At 34.1% G+C, this 15620-nt stretch overlaps 2 protein-coding genes and 1 pseudogene across 3 annotated transcripts; 2 read left to right on the top strand and 1 right to left on the bottom strand.

The window, feature by feature from the left end:
- Positions 1-3653: 3653 nt before the first annotated feature.
- Positions 3654-6992, top strand: LOC122306806 (serine/threonine-protein kinase SAPK1-like). 2 transcript variants are annotated; one of them, XM_043119322.1, is made up of 9 exons: positions 3654-3882; positions 3992-4066; positions 4833-4934; positions 5272-5325; positions 5442-5534; positions 5723-5815; positions 5922-6026; positions 6143-6241; positions 6362-6992. In XM_043119322.1, exons 1-9 carry the CDS (start codon positions 3760-3762, stop codon positions 6653-6655), a joined length of 1038 nt encoding a protein of 345 aa, XP_042975256.1. In that variant the 5' UTR covers positions 3654-3759; the 3' UTR covers positions 6656-6992. The 2 variants fall into 2 exon arrangements, with proteins under 2 accessions (XP_042975256.1, XP_042975257.1); XM_043119323.1 differs by lacking the exon at positions 3654-3882 and having other exon boundaries at positions 4418-4934.
- A 2965-nt stretch (positions 6993-9957) lies between these two features.
- Positions 9958-12324, top strand: LOC122307674 (annotated as a pseudogene).
- A 1435-nt stretch (positions 12325-13759) lies between these two features.
- Positions 13760-15620, bottom strand: LOC122307673 (peroxidase 17-like). Its single transcript, XM_043120704.1, has 3 exons — positions 15372-15620; positions 15058-15249; positions 13760-14481 (listed from the first exon to the last, which is right to left on the bottom strand). The coding sequence occupies exons 1-3, from the start codon at positions 15561-15563 to the stop codon at positions 13825-13827; spliced, it is 1041 nt and encodes a 346-aa protein (XP_042976638.1). The 5' UTR covers positions 15564-15620; the 3' UTR covers positions 13760-13824.

Here is a 15620-nt window from a genome sequence, read left to right as displayed (position 1 = left end):
AATGGGGGAAAAACATACCGTGTAGCCCTGAGTTTTAACATTGTGTTAAATCATCAAATATTCTAAAAATTTAAGCTGATAGAATGAAAATAGAGTGATTGAACAAAAAAAATTAGGGTTTCAGATTGGAACCCTAAATTAAATTAGGGTTCCAATCTGAAACTCTAACTTGATTTAGGGGTTTCAATCATGAAACCCCTAAATCAAGTTAGGGTTTCCAATCATTGAAACTCCTAAAAAAATTAGAGTTTCAAATTGGAACCTTAATTTAATTTAGGGGTTTCATAATTGAAACCCCTAAATTAATTTAGGCTTTTTGAAACAATTAAAATTACAAAAAAAAAAAAAAAAAAAATCAAACAAAACGGAATCAATCACAATCACAGCAAGAAAACAGTGAATACACATGCACAATCCATGAATCCATAGTACACAAGTCACAAATTCTCATCCTCCATCTCTGATTTAACACATCCTTCCTCCAATCTCCGATCAAAATTAAAAAAAAAAAAATTATTATATTATTATATAATATTATATATATATTACGGAGCGAGACGGGGGAAAAATGGAGTGGGATCACGGCCCCTTTGTCCCTCGCCTCCGCTGGGGGGCTTACATATGGTCCGGGGCCCCGCTGCCCACCCCTACGGATCGGGCCACTCAGGATGCCAGGTCATCTGCACAGGCCTATCCATAGATCTTCTTTAAAAAAAAAAAAAAACTATGTCTATTCCATTTAATTAATTTAGAAAAATTTACTTTGTTTATACATTTTCATTAATTCATACAAGACCATCTACTATATCTTCAAAATATTACAAGACAAGCTTCAAGAAATGAAGAGATCATCTGTCTTGGTACATAATCAAATCAACTTGGACAACAACGTTGAAAGAAATTGATTGTCCTCACCATTAGTCCCATTAATGAAACAACGACCAAAACCCTTAAAGTGTTTTCTTATCAAAATTTTCAGTGTTGTAATTATGTAACTAGATAAAACATTGACTTGTATAGATCTCTCACTTCTTTTAGCTTTATATTAGGTTTACTTTAACTTGTGCAAATCCATGACTTAGTTTTAATTTTATGTGCCTGCTTTTTTTCCCTCATTTCTCATTTTTTATTAACTTTATTTCTCAATTGGGCATACGTGCATTGTAACTTGTCTCTCTTTTTTTTTTTTTTTTTTTTTTTTCTCAACAAAGTATTTCGTAGATAAACTACAAGATTACAATGATACAAGATTTTGTGGGGTGGAAGTTTCCAACAATCTTCCCAAAACAAACAAAAAGCAGCACTAGAAAGAAAATTAAAGCGGGTTATCTCGCAAAAAGATTGGTTCCAACCCAATCCCAAATGAGGATGCCACTTTAAAACAGTTTTTACATGGTCTAATAAACAAACTATAAACCTACGACTTGAAATCATAGTTGAGAGAGGTGCATTGCTTTTTGTTAATCTGGTCAAACTGTAGGAGACTATCACGATCACATTATCTTGATCACGGGTTAGGGAAAACGGTAACATAGGGTAGCAACTTGATTCTAGGCCGAGTGGCCGGCGGGTCAACACTGTCGATGGCGGCCCGTGTAGAGCACGCGCCACCTTAGGAGGAGAGCGGACAAGCTTATCCGAAAGATCAATGACCGGGGAGTTCAGAGGGGCCACGCGTGGCCTCAGAAGCCGCTCCAGGAGGCGGTTGCGCGTATTAAACACGCACGACAAGGGTCGCGCGTGCAGCAAACGCGCCGTATAGATTCGCAGTTTTCTGTTGTGAGCATGATGATTGGCAACTGTAGAGGCTATAAAGGCGGTGCATGCTGGGAGGAGGACGGAGCAGCAAATCAGCGATAGATGGTGCTACGGAGTGGAAAAAAATCGAAAGACAATGGAAAAAGGGACAAACGGAAATCTATATGGATAGAGCCATTGGGGCTGGCTAGGGAAGGAGGTGCTCAGAGCCAAAGTTTCGAACCCCCTCCACCCGGGAATGGTTGGAAAATTTTGTTGACTATGGATGGGCAACGACACGGAGAGAAAAGGATGAAACCAACACCCGGGTTCTTAACTATCTTGTAACTTGTCTCTGACTAGTACGTTGTGTATGTATATATATACACACACACATATATCATTTGGGCAGACAGGTACATACCGATTGAGTTGAATAAAATTATGCAAGAACTCTCCCTCATGTAAGCTTTGTAATAAAATCTACCCAGCCCGCCTGCGTCAATGGACCTTTAGCCTGCGGGCTAATCAGAATTGCAGGCAAGTCAACTTAGTCAAGTAGCCCCACTTGAAACCATGTCTAGTTTTCTTAACGGCAGAAAAAATCACTTCTATTTTTATGGAATGAGATGAAATGAAAAATTTATAAATAATAATAAAATTATTTATGAATAGTAGTGAATAGTATTTTATAAAATTTTGTAAAATAAATCTAAAAAATCAAATGAAGATAAGTTATTAATTTGTAGAATTATTTTGTGTAATTTCTTTGTGAATATAGCAGTACTCTAAATGATTAATTAGATACAAAATTAAGATTGAAAATTAAAAAATATTTATTTTAGAGTGATATTTGGATGTTAAAATGAGATAAGACCCTCTCGATGATGTTGAACTGGAGCATATAGATTTTTTTTTTTTTTAATGTAAAATTCATCCTAAGATCTTCTATATTCAAAAGGTCGAAAGCTTAATAATTAGAGGTAAAAAAATAAATGAAAAGTAATGGCTATATATGCTTACCTTTTTCTATCCACATATGATATGATCACACACACGCACTATATAATATATATATATATATATATATATATGTATATTTATTTATTTATATATATGCAGCCAAAAAACTAACGGCATTACTCATTTACTTTTTGGATTCTAATTCGAACTACTTCTCCTGCCCTAATATTGAAATATAAATCCATGCATGGTGATACACGTTTCCACTAGTGGATAAACATTTCGATTTCCTTGGTCCTTGGATCGATACCAGCTATCACCAATTCTATAATTAACCATTACTTTCAAGATAATGACCTACATTAATATTTTAGTATAAATTTAATGTGCAAAAACTTCCACCTAATTTTTAAGATAACACTTATCTATTTTTTAACCATTTAATAACACGTTAAAAAACAATAAAAAGGACTAAACATTAAAAATACGACCAATAGCAGCATTCCTGATCATCTAAAGTTATATCATGATGATCATTACTAGAAGACCCCATATATGTGGACACGTTGCTCTCTTCTAAAGCAATAAAACCTGTTTTGGCAGACGTTAATAGAGATTAGTAGCATATGTGTGATTGGTTACATTTTTGTTTAGTTAATGAGTAATGATAAGTTATATAATGGTAAACTACGCAAGTATAGTTATTTTAAAAAGAATAAAATTTATTATTAAAAATAAATTTTTTATATAAATTTTGTATTTATTTATTTTTTAAAAAATTATTATACTGTATTTTGTATAACAAATTGTAACTATCATTTTTTTTAATTTATTGTTTTAAAAATTGATTCATCTTGAATTAACCCACGTGTACTTTCCACTCATCCTTGTCCTCGCTTCCGAAGACTTTCCACAGGGGGCAGGCCGCGGGGAATAGAAAACCATGGAGATGCTCGAAGCAAACAAATAGAGAGAGAGAGAGAGAGAGAGAGAGAGAGAGAGAGAGTACTATTCATACGTAGAAATAGTTCTTAGATTTTACAGCTTTTTGAAGAAAAAATGGAGCGGTATGAGAGACTGAAGGATATTGGATCAGGAAACTTTGGGGTGGCTAAGCTGGTGAGGGATAAATGGAGTACTGATCAGCTCTACGCTGTCAAGTATATTGAGAGAGGTCACAAGGTCCTTTTTTTTAGCTTAAAGCTTTCACTTCCCACTTAATTCGCTTCTGGTATTTGCTGTAATTCGATAGATATTGATCATCGATCTGGGTTTTTGTGAGTTGGTGCAGATTGATGAACACGCGCAGAGGGAGATAGTGAATCACAGGTCCTTGAAGCATCCCAATATAATAAGGTTCAAGGAGGTATATCATTTCTCATCATTTTTTTACACATGATCGATGCAGCTTTTATATATATATATATATATATATATATGTGCATGATTGCGGCCATTTTTCCATCAAAATCTACATGATCTGATCTGCTCATTTGTGATGATGCCTTGTAACTTGTTCAATGAAAAGTTCTTTCCCAACCACAGAGAATTACTTCAAAAAAACCCGACCACTTTAACAATTTGCTCGTGATATACATAGATTAATATATATTGTGCTTTAGTTTTCAGTTTGTTTTTTGTGTTTTTTTTTTTTTTTTGGTTCTGGTTTTATGCCTAGCTGTTATATATATATATATATATATGATCGATCTAGCAGATCAAACATGAGCTAAAGCTTTCTCTCCAATTAATCTTCGTCGAGATCAAGGCCGTACGTGATCACGATCAATCACAGAAAGATAATTCTTTTAACTTTATTTGTTTACTTATTTATTTTGATATTGGTGATCATGATGCATGCATATAATATGCATGCCGCCTGCTTAGGCTGAATTCTTCAAACGAATCAGATTCCTGCATGGACTTTATCTTTTTGGGTAGAATCATACATATATATATATATATATATACACACACAATATGACCTGATTAATTCTTTGATAATAGGATTTAATTAAGTCCCCTGTCATTGCACAAAGCAATGACAAGTGTCAGTACTGATGAAAAGAGGTAGAGATCAAAAGTGTACTTGTCCAAATGGAATGTCTGTGTCTTTGATTGCATGCATGCAGGTGCTGCTAACACCATCTCATCTAGCCATAGTCATGGAATATGCTGCTGGAGGAGAGCTATTTCAAAGAATATGCAATGCTGGCAGATTCAGCGAGGATGAGGTAAATCAAAATTATTATCACTGTTTGTATTTGTAGGAGACTATCGATTAAATTTTCGTATTTGTAATGGTAACAACTCGATCGAAAGGTATAAACGAGTCGAATTTTAATGAGCAACTCTCTTTCATTGAATTTTTATTCAAACATTTATGGAGTTCAAATTTTTCATCGAGTTGGATTTTATGATATTCACGGCCACTAGCTGATGATCATGATTTAATATTAAATTTTAACGACAAAGTTTTGTTTTGTTTTTTGTTTTTTTTTTTTTAATTATTTTTTTTTAAAATCAAAGTAGCATATTTAATTCTTCATGTTTGTTTGTATATGCATGCAGGCAAGATATTTCTTTCAACAACTTATTTCTGGAGTTAGTTACTGCCATTCGATGGTATATGTCATTCTTAATTCATATATATATATATATATATGAAAAATATCATAAAACGGATAATTTGTGATCTTATATCTATTTATTTCCTTTTATTTCTCTTTTAATTTTTCCAGGAAATTTGCCATAGAGATCTGAAGCTGGAAAACACCCTTCTAGATGGAAGCTTATCACCACGTCTTAAAATATGTGACTTTGGCTATTCCAAGGTGGTTAAATTAATTTACTGATCATTCATATTTTAATATTTAATAAAATATTAATATATAATAAAAAATATTAATTTAATTATTATAATTTTATAATTTATCATATTAAATCATATCAATTTATAAATTTATTTTAAAGATATAACAGTAATTCTCTCGTGTATAATATATCCTGCCTCATTTTGCAGTCGTCTGTGTTACATTCCCAGCCCAAATCCACTGTAGGAACACCGGCTTATATTGCACCGGAGGTCTTGTCAAAGAAAGAATATGATGGGAAAGTAATTTATATATATTCCAGCTTTCTGTCTCTTAATTTATGGGTTTTCCTTATCAGTACTTTAATCTTTTTTTTTTTTTTTTTTTGGGTCCCCGAAAATCGTAAAGATCGCAGATGTTTGGTCTTGTGGGGTTACCCTATATGTGATGCTGGTTGGGTCTTATCCCTTTGAAGATCCAGAAAATCCAAGAAATTTCAGAGAAACTCTTCAGGTTAGTTTTGGGTATAACCAGTTGGCCATATTCCAGATGCATATATCCTTGTCGTGTGTGGCTTTTAAAAGGATAAAAAAGATTCTGCTAAGAAGTACTGCGAATATATATGGCAGAGGGTTCTTAGCGTCCACTATACAATTCCAGACTATATTCGTATTTCCAAGGATTGCAGACATCTTTTATCTCGAATCTTTGTAGCCAACCCAGAAAAGGTATGTATCATGCATGCATGAATTAGAAACGCTACAAACTTCGTTTCAAAGTACTCCAATTTTAATTAGCTTTGACACCTTGTGATTGATTTAAGTTGCATGCATGTTAATGTCATGTAGAGAATAAGCATCCCAGAAATTAAGAAGCATCCCTGGTTCTTGAAGGACTTGGCAGTCGAGAATGAATTAGCTGAATTATGTGGCTCGGAAAATGGTGACATTTCGTCCCAAAGTAATGAAGAAATACTGTCCATAATTAAAGAGGCTAGGAAACCAGGTGAGGGACCCAAACTTGGTGGGAATAATAATATTCTTGGTGGAGGCAACAGCATGGATATTTTTGACGAGATAGAAGCAGATGATGATGACACAGACGACATGGAGACAAGTGGCGATTTTGTCTGTGCATTGTGAGTGCTCCTTGAACATGAAAAGAATGCCTTTATATAAGCTCTTTTCAGTGAACTTTGGCGGCCTGCATGTTTGCATGCAAACTAAATAGCTAGCTAGGGGAATCAACATTTTTTCATGTTTAGTGGGTGATGTTGACAGTTGAATCGTTGATTGCCTATGTCCATGGAAGCTGGCCGCTAGCTGCCTTGTTCTGATCTCTCATGTGTAATCAAGAGCGCGCATCAAGTAGCTGTTATATATCCATGGTATCTTGCTTTTTAACATTTTGTAACTACTTTAAATTATCTGTTATTTATGTTTAATGATCAACATATATAACTTGTTGCTTTGAGTTTTAGGCTGCGTTTAGATGTTGAGTTAAGTTGAGATAAGTTACGTTATTTAGTATTAATAGTGAGTTGAGATGATGAAATGATTTTTGTGGGACTTACTTAAGATATATTTAGATGTTACGATAGTTTAAATTTACTTATAGGAAATATAAAAATATTGTAGGTCCTGAGTATAAAGATGTATTAAGTCGAAAAAAATTATGGGTCCTATGCACGAGTAAGAAGGTTTTGAATTGAGATGATTTTAGTAATTTGAGAGTTGTATGTTTAGATATTAAACTTAACTTAAAATTATACCGAACTGAATTGATCTTAGTGTACTCCAACAACCAAACGGAGTCAATGGCACTTTCTTTTTCATAATAATATATTAATGATTTGGTTTATCCTTTTTATTTTATATATATATATATATATATATATATATATATATATATTTATATCTTCTAGTCATCAGTTTTAATTAGCAGTTTCATAAGTCAACCACCTAGGGCCCCGTTTGGTTACACAGATGAGATGAGATATTTTAAATAGTAATGAATAAAATATTGTTATAATATAATTTTGTAATATTAATTTTGTATTGAGATTTGAAAAAGTAAAGTTATTTATTATATTTTGTATGGGGAATTGAAAAAATTGTAATGATGAGTTGAGATGAGATGAGATGAGTTTTTTGATTTTGTGTAACCAATCCGGGCGTGCTGTATATGTTTGTTTGATTGAAAATGATAAAAGGAGAATGAGATAGTAAGAAGCTTTAAGAATTATATATTTATTATTTTCAATTAATTAAATATGAAACATATATAAGTTTTTATTTATATATAAATTACATATATAGAGATAAAGACAAGATAAATATATTGATCATTTAAAAATTTGTCTTGGTGATAATTATAAAAACAAGTCTTTTAATTAGATCAATAATAATAAATTCAATTTCTTGATATAATTTACTTCAAATTTTTTTTTTCTTGATATAATTTTTTTTACTTCAAAAAAGTGGTAAGAGGGTAATATGCCTATCATTATTAATTTATTATTCTTCAAATGGTGAGTCATAGTGTTGACGGTTGATTTTTAAAAAAAAATAATAAATATGAAACTTATGTAAAAAATTTAATTTTTTAATGATATACTTTATTTAAAATAAATTAATGTAAAGTACATATTATTTATATATACGCAATAGACATAAGAGGATATATATATTGATTTACCGTTAATTAGTTATACATTTCAAATAAGATAAAATGAGATATTTTGTTGAAAGTTGAATAAAATATTATTATTATATAATTTTTTAATATTAATTTTATTTCAAAATTAAAAAAAATTGAATTATTTATTATATTTTATATAAAAATTTAAAGAAATATATATAATAATTAAATAAAATGAGATAAAATAGTTTAATATTAAGTAACAGACCATTCTTTTTTAACTCTCTAAATGTGATCGGGTATATGAGCTAGCATGCTTCAAAGATAGGCACGAGAATATGAAATCGTCAAAGGTACATGAAGTGTTTAATTAATGCATGTTATCTGTCGAGTGTCGATTGATTTCAGACTCGATCGGATATAAAATATTTCATGTACACACTGTTTTTAGTTGCCGTTTGGAGTATGCTGAATGGCTGGCCTAATTTAATTCCCATGTACGTCATGACTTTGTAGTATCCCTTGTTGGAGATGTCTTATTATTATTATTATTATTATTATTAAAACTCTATGAAAAAAAATAAAAAAAAGACCGAAAGAGCAGCAGATGATGACATCTTTGACCTGTTCACATGATCAACCATGCATGATCGATGTTATCAATGATGACATCTTCAAACCAAAAGGATCATGCCATGCCATGCCTCTGCCCGGCCTGATTCCTCATATCCATGTGAGCCCTTGGCTATAAGCGTATAGATACATTAGGAAGAATGCTACGTACACATTTATGGCATTTGCATTTTCGATTGACGAATGCTATAGCTCAATATAATTTTAAGATATACAAATTTCGTATATTTATTTTAAAATAAAATTTATTATTAATAAAATAATTTTTCATATAGAGTGTATAAAATTTATACATTCTAAAACTTCAAATATTATTTCTCTTTTTTATCTTCGATCACCTTCCAATAATGTGGTTGTTGGTAGTCATAAATTCATAACTCACTTTGTAATATTATATGAAGGTGTTGTAGAAGGGAGGGTCATATTCATGTTTGATAAATTATTTTTATAAATATATTCATAGCTTTACGCTTATATAACACATAATCATTAATTAATATACTCAATACTTTTAATATTTTTTTATCTTAGATTTTATTGTATCTAATCACCTCTACGTGTAACACATATTTTAAGTGATTTTATTGTTTGTCATTTAAATGAAGATTCGTTTGAATATGATAAATGATATTTACAGTCATAGAGTATGCAAGTTACTCCATAAATATGATATCCATATAAAAATTTTAATTTTTTAAACAATGGACTATACTATTTTTAAAAAAAAGTGCGTGACGCTTACATAATTCATAACAGTATCTAGCATTATTAAAATATATCACATCAAATTGTAAGTTAGAATTATACTATAACAGTGATATGATTTAGAAAGCTGATATATACCAAATGATGGAATTCAAACTACACTCTATTAATAAATGAGTTTTATTACTCGTTATCTCACAAACCATATTTTTTTATTTTATTTTTTAAACTAATTGAATTCTTCTATTTGTTATACATACACCACATATTTAATAAGAAAAAAAATCATATGTGATACTTAGTGTAAGGATGATGAAAATAATTTTTGTTAATAAATTGAGATCGGGCCGAAGGGCCCAAACTAACTCGCAACGTATCTTCTTTGTAGGACGCTTAATTGAAATGGCGGCCTAATAGTGTCCATTTTAGCAAATAACACCCAAAGCCCAAAAAAAAGCGATGTATATGATTACGCAACCGGTTCATCATCTAAAAAGCCCACCGACTATTATGATTTACTGTATCCAAGTGTACGGTAGCAGATTCACTCACAGATATTACCGCTCTACCGAAAAACATCCAAGAGTCCCCTTGTGTAAATGTAGAGGTCTCTTCTCCACGCCCAAACCCCTAAATCGCCAACAGGAACCCCCCGGTGGAGGAAGAGCAAGTGGCGGCATTTTTTCGTTTCGGCGGCCGTAGCGGCGAGTCCATCGGAAATGAAGGTTTACATCTATGAAACCCATTCGTTCTCTATTCCTCCGAAATGCAGCTTTCGCCTCTTTGTTATTCAATTTCTTTGTTTTTCTGTTGTTTCAGTTCAACATCGCAAACCCAACCACTGGGTGCCAGAAGAAGCTTGAAATAGACGACGATACCAAGTTGTAGGAACCATATGCTCTCTGTTTCTTTTTCTCTCTCGAACCTCAATTTTCCTCTGCGTTTTTAAGTTTTATGGTTGGTGTTGGAATCGATTTTTTTTATCCGATATATACCATCGTTTCGTACTTGTGATTGTGGATTTGTTTCTTTACTTCCCGAATTGTTGGTTGGTTGCCGTGGTGTTCCTTGGAAAGTATCGAAGTCGATTTTTTGTATGTAAAACTGGTGTTAGTGACAGTCCAATGCAAACTTTCAAATGAACCATATCCTTCACAATTTTGAGTTTAGATGATATCTCACATTTCGATGGACAGTACATCATATCCCCCATTTTGTGTATGATAACCTGTATCATATATTACACTTAACAAGCGTGTAGCAGACTGTTTTCGAAGCTTATATATAAGCACCGCGATAGAATAACAAATGTATCTATTTGTGTTTGTGTCTATATGGTGGATATATGGATAGACTTTTTTTTTTACAAGTAAATGGATAGACATATACGCCCACATGCCCACACTTATTATTACATTTTGATTGACATGCATGTTCGTATATAGTACATGTATACATGTTTGTCCAGATTATGTGTCTGCTTGCATATTTATACTTTGAGCATTCTGTTTTCTTCTCGTCATTACCAAAATTATTCTGATGGAGAAGTAACCATGATTGCATATTGTTGAATTACCATCTCAGCCGAGCATTTTGGGACAAGAGGATCTCCCAAGAAGTCAGTGGAGATGCACTGGGTGATGTATGCTTTTACTAGTTTTGTTTTCAATATTTTGGTATGTTTTGTACCAAGTTATGTGGACTGAGGTTTTTTCTCTGTTCTGGCAGGAGTTCAGAGGCTATGTGTTTAAGATAATGGGAGGCTGTGACAAGCAAGGTTTTCCAATGAAGCAAGGAGTGCTGACTCCAGGCCGTGTTCGACTGTTGCTCCACAGAGGTTTGTTTATTGTGTATCAGTTTTATGCTCGTGCTCGTGTTTTTTAGTGGAAGTATCAAGTGCATAAGTTTTGGATTCCTTGTGGTTGTTTTCCATATCGGGGCCTGCTGCTTGTGCAACTTCTTGTTGTTGCAGTTTTTTTGTGGTGATGCTAATCGGTTTGGAGTTTTTTGTCTTTCCTCTTTTTTTTCCTTACCACTTGCTTCCGTGGTTATGGCAGGAGGAATGGAGAGCGCAGAAGGAAGTCCGTTCGGGGATGTATTGTTAGTCCAGACCTCTCAGTTCTGAACCTTGTTATTGTGAAGAAAGGTGAGGAAGACCTTCCTGGTCTGACTGATGTTGAAAAGCCTAGAATGAGAGGTCCAAAACGGGCGTCAAAGATCCGCAAACTGTTCAACCTTTCAAAGGATGATGATGTTTGGAAGTATGTTAACACATACCGCAGAACCTTCACGACCAAGTCTGGTGAGTTTTCTCATTAGCCTATTAATTATGCCTTGTTTCAGTAGTTGGTTAGGAGCTATTGAAAAACTTGTTAAACTTATTTGCAGGCAAGAAGTGCAGTAAAGCTCCCAAGATTCAGAGGGTGGTGACTCCTTTGACTTTACAGAGGAAGTGGGGAAGGATTGCTGAGAAGAAGAAGAGAATTGCAAAGGCCAAGGCAGAGGCAGCTGAATATCAGAAGCTTCTTGCCACTCGCTTGAAGGAGCAGCGTGAACGTCTAGTGAGAGCTTGGAAAAAAGGAGATCCAAGCTCTCTGGTGCTTCTAAGCCATCTGTTGCTGCTTAGATCACTAAGGTGAAATATTTGATATTTTTGTTGATTTAGTCTTGTCTGGATGATAGATAGCTGAGGTTAATACGAGTGTTCGTAGATTGCAAGATGTCATTGGACGTCTTGTTGCTCCTAATGTGAATTACGTTTGAAGTTTTGTTTGCTTTTATAGAGTTGAGGATCTGGATTTTTTTTTATGAGGATTTTCTTTTTTTCAATCAATTGTGCTGTGCATCATAAGCCTTAACTTCCAAATGTTTTGCCCAATGGTTACCGTTCATTTCTGATAATGCGACAGTACTGGTCAATGATGTACCATTTCTGGTGGTGTTCAAGTAATAAACTTTAGTAAATCTTCTCTGCAAAGAGGGATCATGGGATTTATCTGTTATGTCACGAGAGTGTATTTTCTTGGTTTGGAGAACTAAAAGCTCCGTTGTATGATCTATATCCGAGCGAAGACATTGCGTTACACGTGGATATCAAGAGTCTGGACAAGCTGGTGGTAGCTTTTATTCAGATATGCAGTATTGCAATATGGAGTAAATGGAATCATGTTTTTGGGGCGGGGGGGTGGTTCATGGTTCAAATCTACTTTTACTTTTTGAACTCCTGTTTTTTTAAACGACCATGAATATGGTGCGAAACGCATTGACATCGTTTGTTTTTATATATAAGGTTAAAAATTTCATGTCATCGTATCTCTATACTTTTTATAAGTGCCGACCATATCTATCGACTCTGATTGGAATGAATTCCCCCCTGGATGTGTGCATTAGGAATATTATGTTTTCCCGAGCCCTGTAATAAACGTTGTTGTCATGTCATAATAGTGTTAATTAAAGAGCCATTTGCTTTGGGTGGGTGCTCTTTGCTTTTCCCATTTCCTTTTATGAATAATGGTTGTGCAAATGCCATCAAATCAGAATAGAACCCCACGTCTTGAAATTTTCCAAACTCTTTTTGTTATAAAAATTTTATGTGCAGTACTTTTTTGTGCATTTCAGTGATATGATTGGTTGGATATTAAAAAAAAAAATAATCCAGCCAATCATATCAGTGAAGTGCACAAAGAATACGCAAAAGTGACTGTATGTAGCATTACTCTTTTTGTTATGCATATTAGTTCATCGGTTAAGCAAACATGTACATATTGGTCCAGCCCAAAAACAATTGAATAAAAGACAAAACAACCCTCTTAATCTCAACGTCATTGTCTTCGCTCATTTGCCTCAATAATTCGACATTCTATAGGGGACAAAAAATGGACCACCGCTATATGTTTGGCTTCTCTGCCTCTTGAAAGTACGTTAAAGTCTGATTTCAAAGTTCCTTACAAGTTGGCAGTAGAATTATGTGAAACATCCAAAGATGCTTTGGATGGTCCCCCTATTTCCTTATTATCTCTTCAATTTTTAATTTGTAATTTTTTTTTTTTTTACAAGTCGTAAACCTACGTACCCTTAATTTTCTCACCATTGAGAGAATAACTACATATGCTTACGAAATCAATCTTTTTAATGGAAAGCTATTTAAATGAAACAAAATAATGTAGAAATCCTATTACATAGGGATGTTAATATGTTATGTTTTTGTTTTTTCGTTTTAGAAATCCTATTAAGTTTAATTCCATTAGACTCCTACCAAAACCAAGAAGTTAAGAACATCAAACTTGTAGACATCTAGTATTAATTTATTTGAATTGTCAAGCTAGCTAGCTAACTAGCCGGGTGCTCTTTCCATTTTCCAAAATATATTGCCATTAATCAAATTATGATCTTTTCCCCAAGAAGATCTCTCCCACTGTCGACGATGATCATTAACCACCCTGCAATTCCTTCTGATCTCCCCCGGTTGCTCAAGTTGCAAGTCACCCATCTTTAGCATTCCCTCCACAAAGGCCTTGAAAAACCCAGCCTGGTCTTTGCTAAACAGCTTCACAAACTTTCTGGTCGGAGTGAAAGTGAAAAGAGTTTGATCGGAGTTGAGAAACCCTCTCCCTGCGACCAAGTCCTTGAAGTATTGATTGTCAAATACACGGGGCGTTGCGTCAAGGTCTCCTGTAACGTTCTGGTCCACATCCGACGGGCAGAGCTTGTACAATTTTTCTCTATACTTCGGCTCAAAGTCAGGGACGTCCTTACCGGTGCCGGATTGGTTATACAGCCTGAACATGATGGAAAAACAACGTCCTTGGCCAATAGAATGAGACCCAGAAAGCGCAACTAGGTCTTTCACAGAGAGATTGAATTTGGCAAACAGGTCGACGAGATAACTGGCGTTGGATCTTGGGCTTGGCATGATTTCATTCGAGTCTTCTTGTTTTGCAGTTAAGCTATCCAATCTTCCTAGCCTCAGCTCCCAATCAGGTCCTCCAGTCTGTTTTACGAAATCATTTCATTTTTGACAGAATCCTATAACAAAAGGAATATTGGCACATTTTGACAGTAGTAATCAACCACTTCATCATTTAGCCAAATCGATCCTAAATCATGTGTATCAAATTTCGCTATTCAAGATGAACACTTTCGAAAAAGAAAATTAGGGCTAGTAAATATGAGATTTAAAAAAAAAAAAAAAACCCCAATAATATTTATGAAAATCGAGGTTCTCATCACACAGAATTGGCGTGCCCCATCACTCATCACTGATCACGAACCTAAAATAAAGTACCTGCTCCTTTGGGATTATCTTATTATATATGTCGCCGTCATTATAACTTTCGGTATGGTTAAAATCATTCAGGTTTTTATTATAATGCTGGCAAGGGACCTAGCTAGTTGAAAAAAGCAAGACAAAAAGACCCTATTTGGCCGAGAATTCCGCGACAGAACTGCAACTGGCTCGATCATACTATATACCTTGTGCAAATTCTATATATATATATATATATACCAACTTGTTTTTGTTTCAGAAGATAAAGCCAAGATGCAGGCGTAAAATAAGAATACATACCAGCGCGACGGCATCTCTGGCGGCCATAATTATGATATCAGCGCATGAAACAACTCCGGGACAAACCTTTTCCAAGGCAGCCTTGGCTTCATCGATGACTTCGAAAGATCTTAGAGAGTTTATGTTGGAAAGGGCTTCTTTCTCTCCAAGCATCGTAGGAGTTTTATCCAGCAGCAAAGAAGCATCACAACCCTTCAATATTGAACAAACTCTTAGCGTATATATACATCTAGCTAGATTTCAAAAGCTTAACAGAGGAAATAAAATAAATAGATGGCCAAGGCTATCGTAACGAGTTAACACTGAGAAGTTACATTAACCAAACAATCATGGAATTGAAAGCGCATGACCGAGGCAACGCTCCTAGGTTCTCTAATCAGGGCCTTCCTCATAACTTCCCGAACAGTGAATTCGGCATCCGGGCACGTTTTCGAGTAGAAACTTGGTCGGAGTTGGCTTGCGGCAGCCATGGATATGAGCAAGAGGAGTAGATATGGAGAAGGCATTATTTATGCAGTAATAGTAGGTTGGTGTGCATAGAATGGTTCGATATAATGACTCTG

Source organism: Carya illinoinensis, chromosome 4, assembly GCF_018687715.1.
Source record: "Carya illinoinensis cultivar Pawnee chromosome 4, C.illinoinensisPawnee_v1, whole genome shotgun sequence".
Classification (NCBI taxonomy): Eukaryota; Viridiplantae; Streptophyta; class Magnoliopsida; order Fagales; family Juglandaceae; genus Carya; species Carya illinoinensis.
Note: the sequence above shows the minus strand (reverse complement) of the source record. Positions and strands in the feature narration are given on the sequence as shown.

Coding starts and splice junctions, on each gene's coding strand:
- LOC122306806 (XM_043119322.1), top strand. CDS start 3,760: ATGGAGCGGTATGAGAGACTGAAGGATATTGGATCAGGAAACTTTGGG. Junction 4,935..5,271: donor GCAGATTCAGCGAGGATGAG/GTAAATCAAAAT, acceptor ATATGCATGCAG/GCAAGATATTTCTTTCAACA. Junction 6,242..6,361: donor TTGTAGCCAACCCAGAAAAG/GTATGTATCATG, acceptor AATGTCATGTAG/AGAATAAGCATCCCAGAAAT.
- LOC122307673 (XM_043120704.1), bottom strand. CDS start 15,563: ATGCCTTCTCCATATCTACTCCTCTTGCTCATATCCATGGCTGCCGCA. Junction 15,250..15,371: donor TCCATGATTGTTTGGTTAAT/GTAACTTCTCAG, acceptor TCAATATTGAAG/GGTTGTGATGCTTCTTTGCT. Junction 14,482..15,057: donor CCAGAGATGCCGTCGCGCTG/GTATGTATTCTT, acceptor TTCGTAAAACAG/ACTGGAGGACCTGATTGGGA.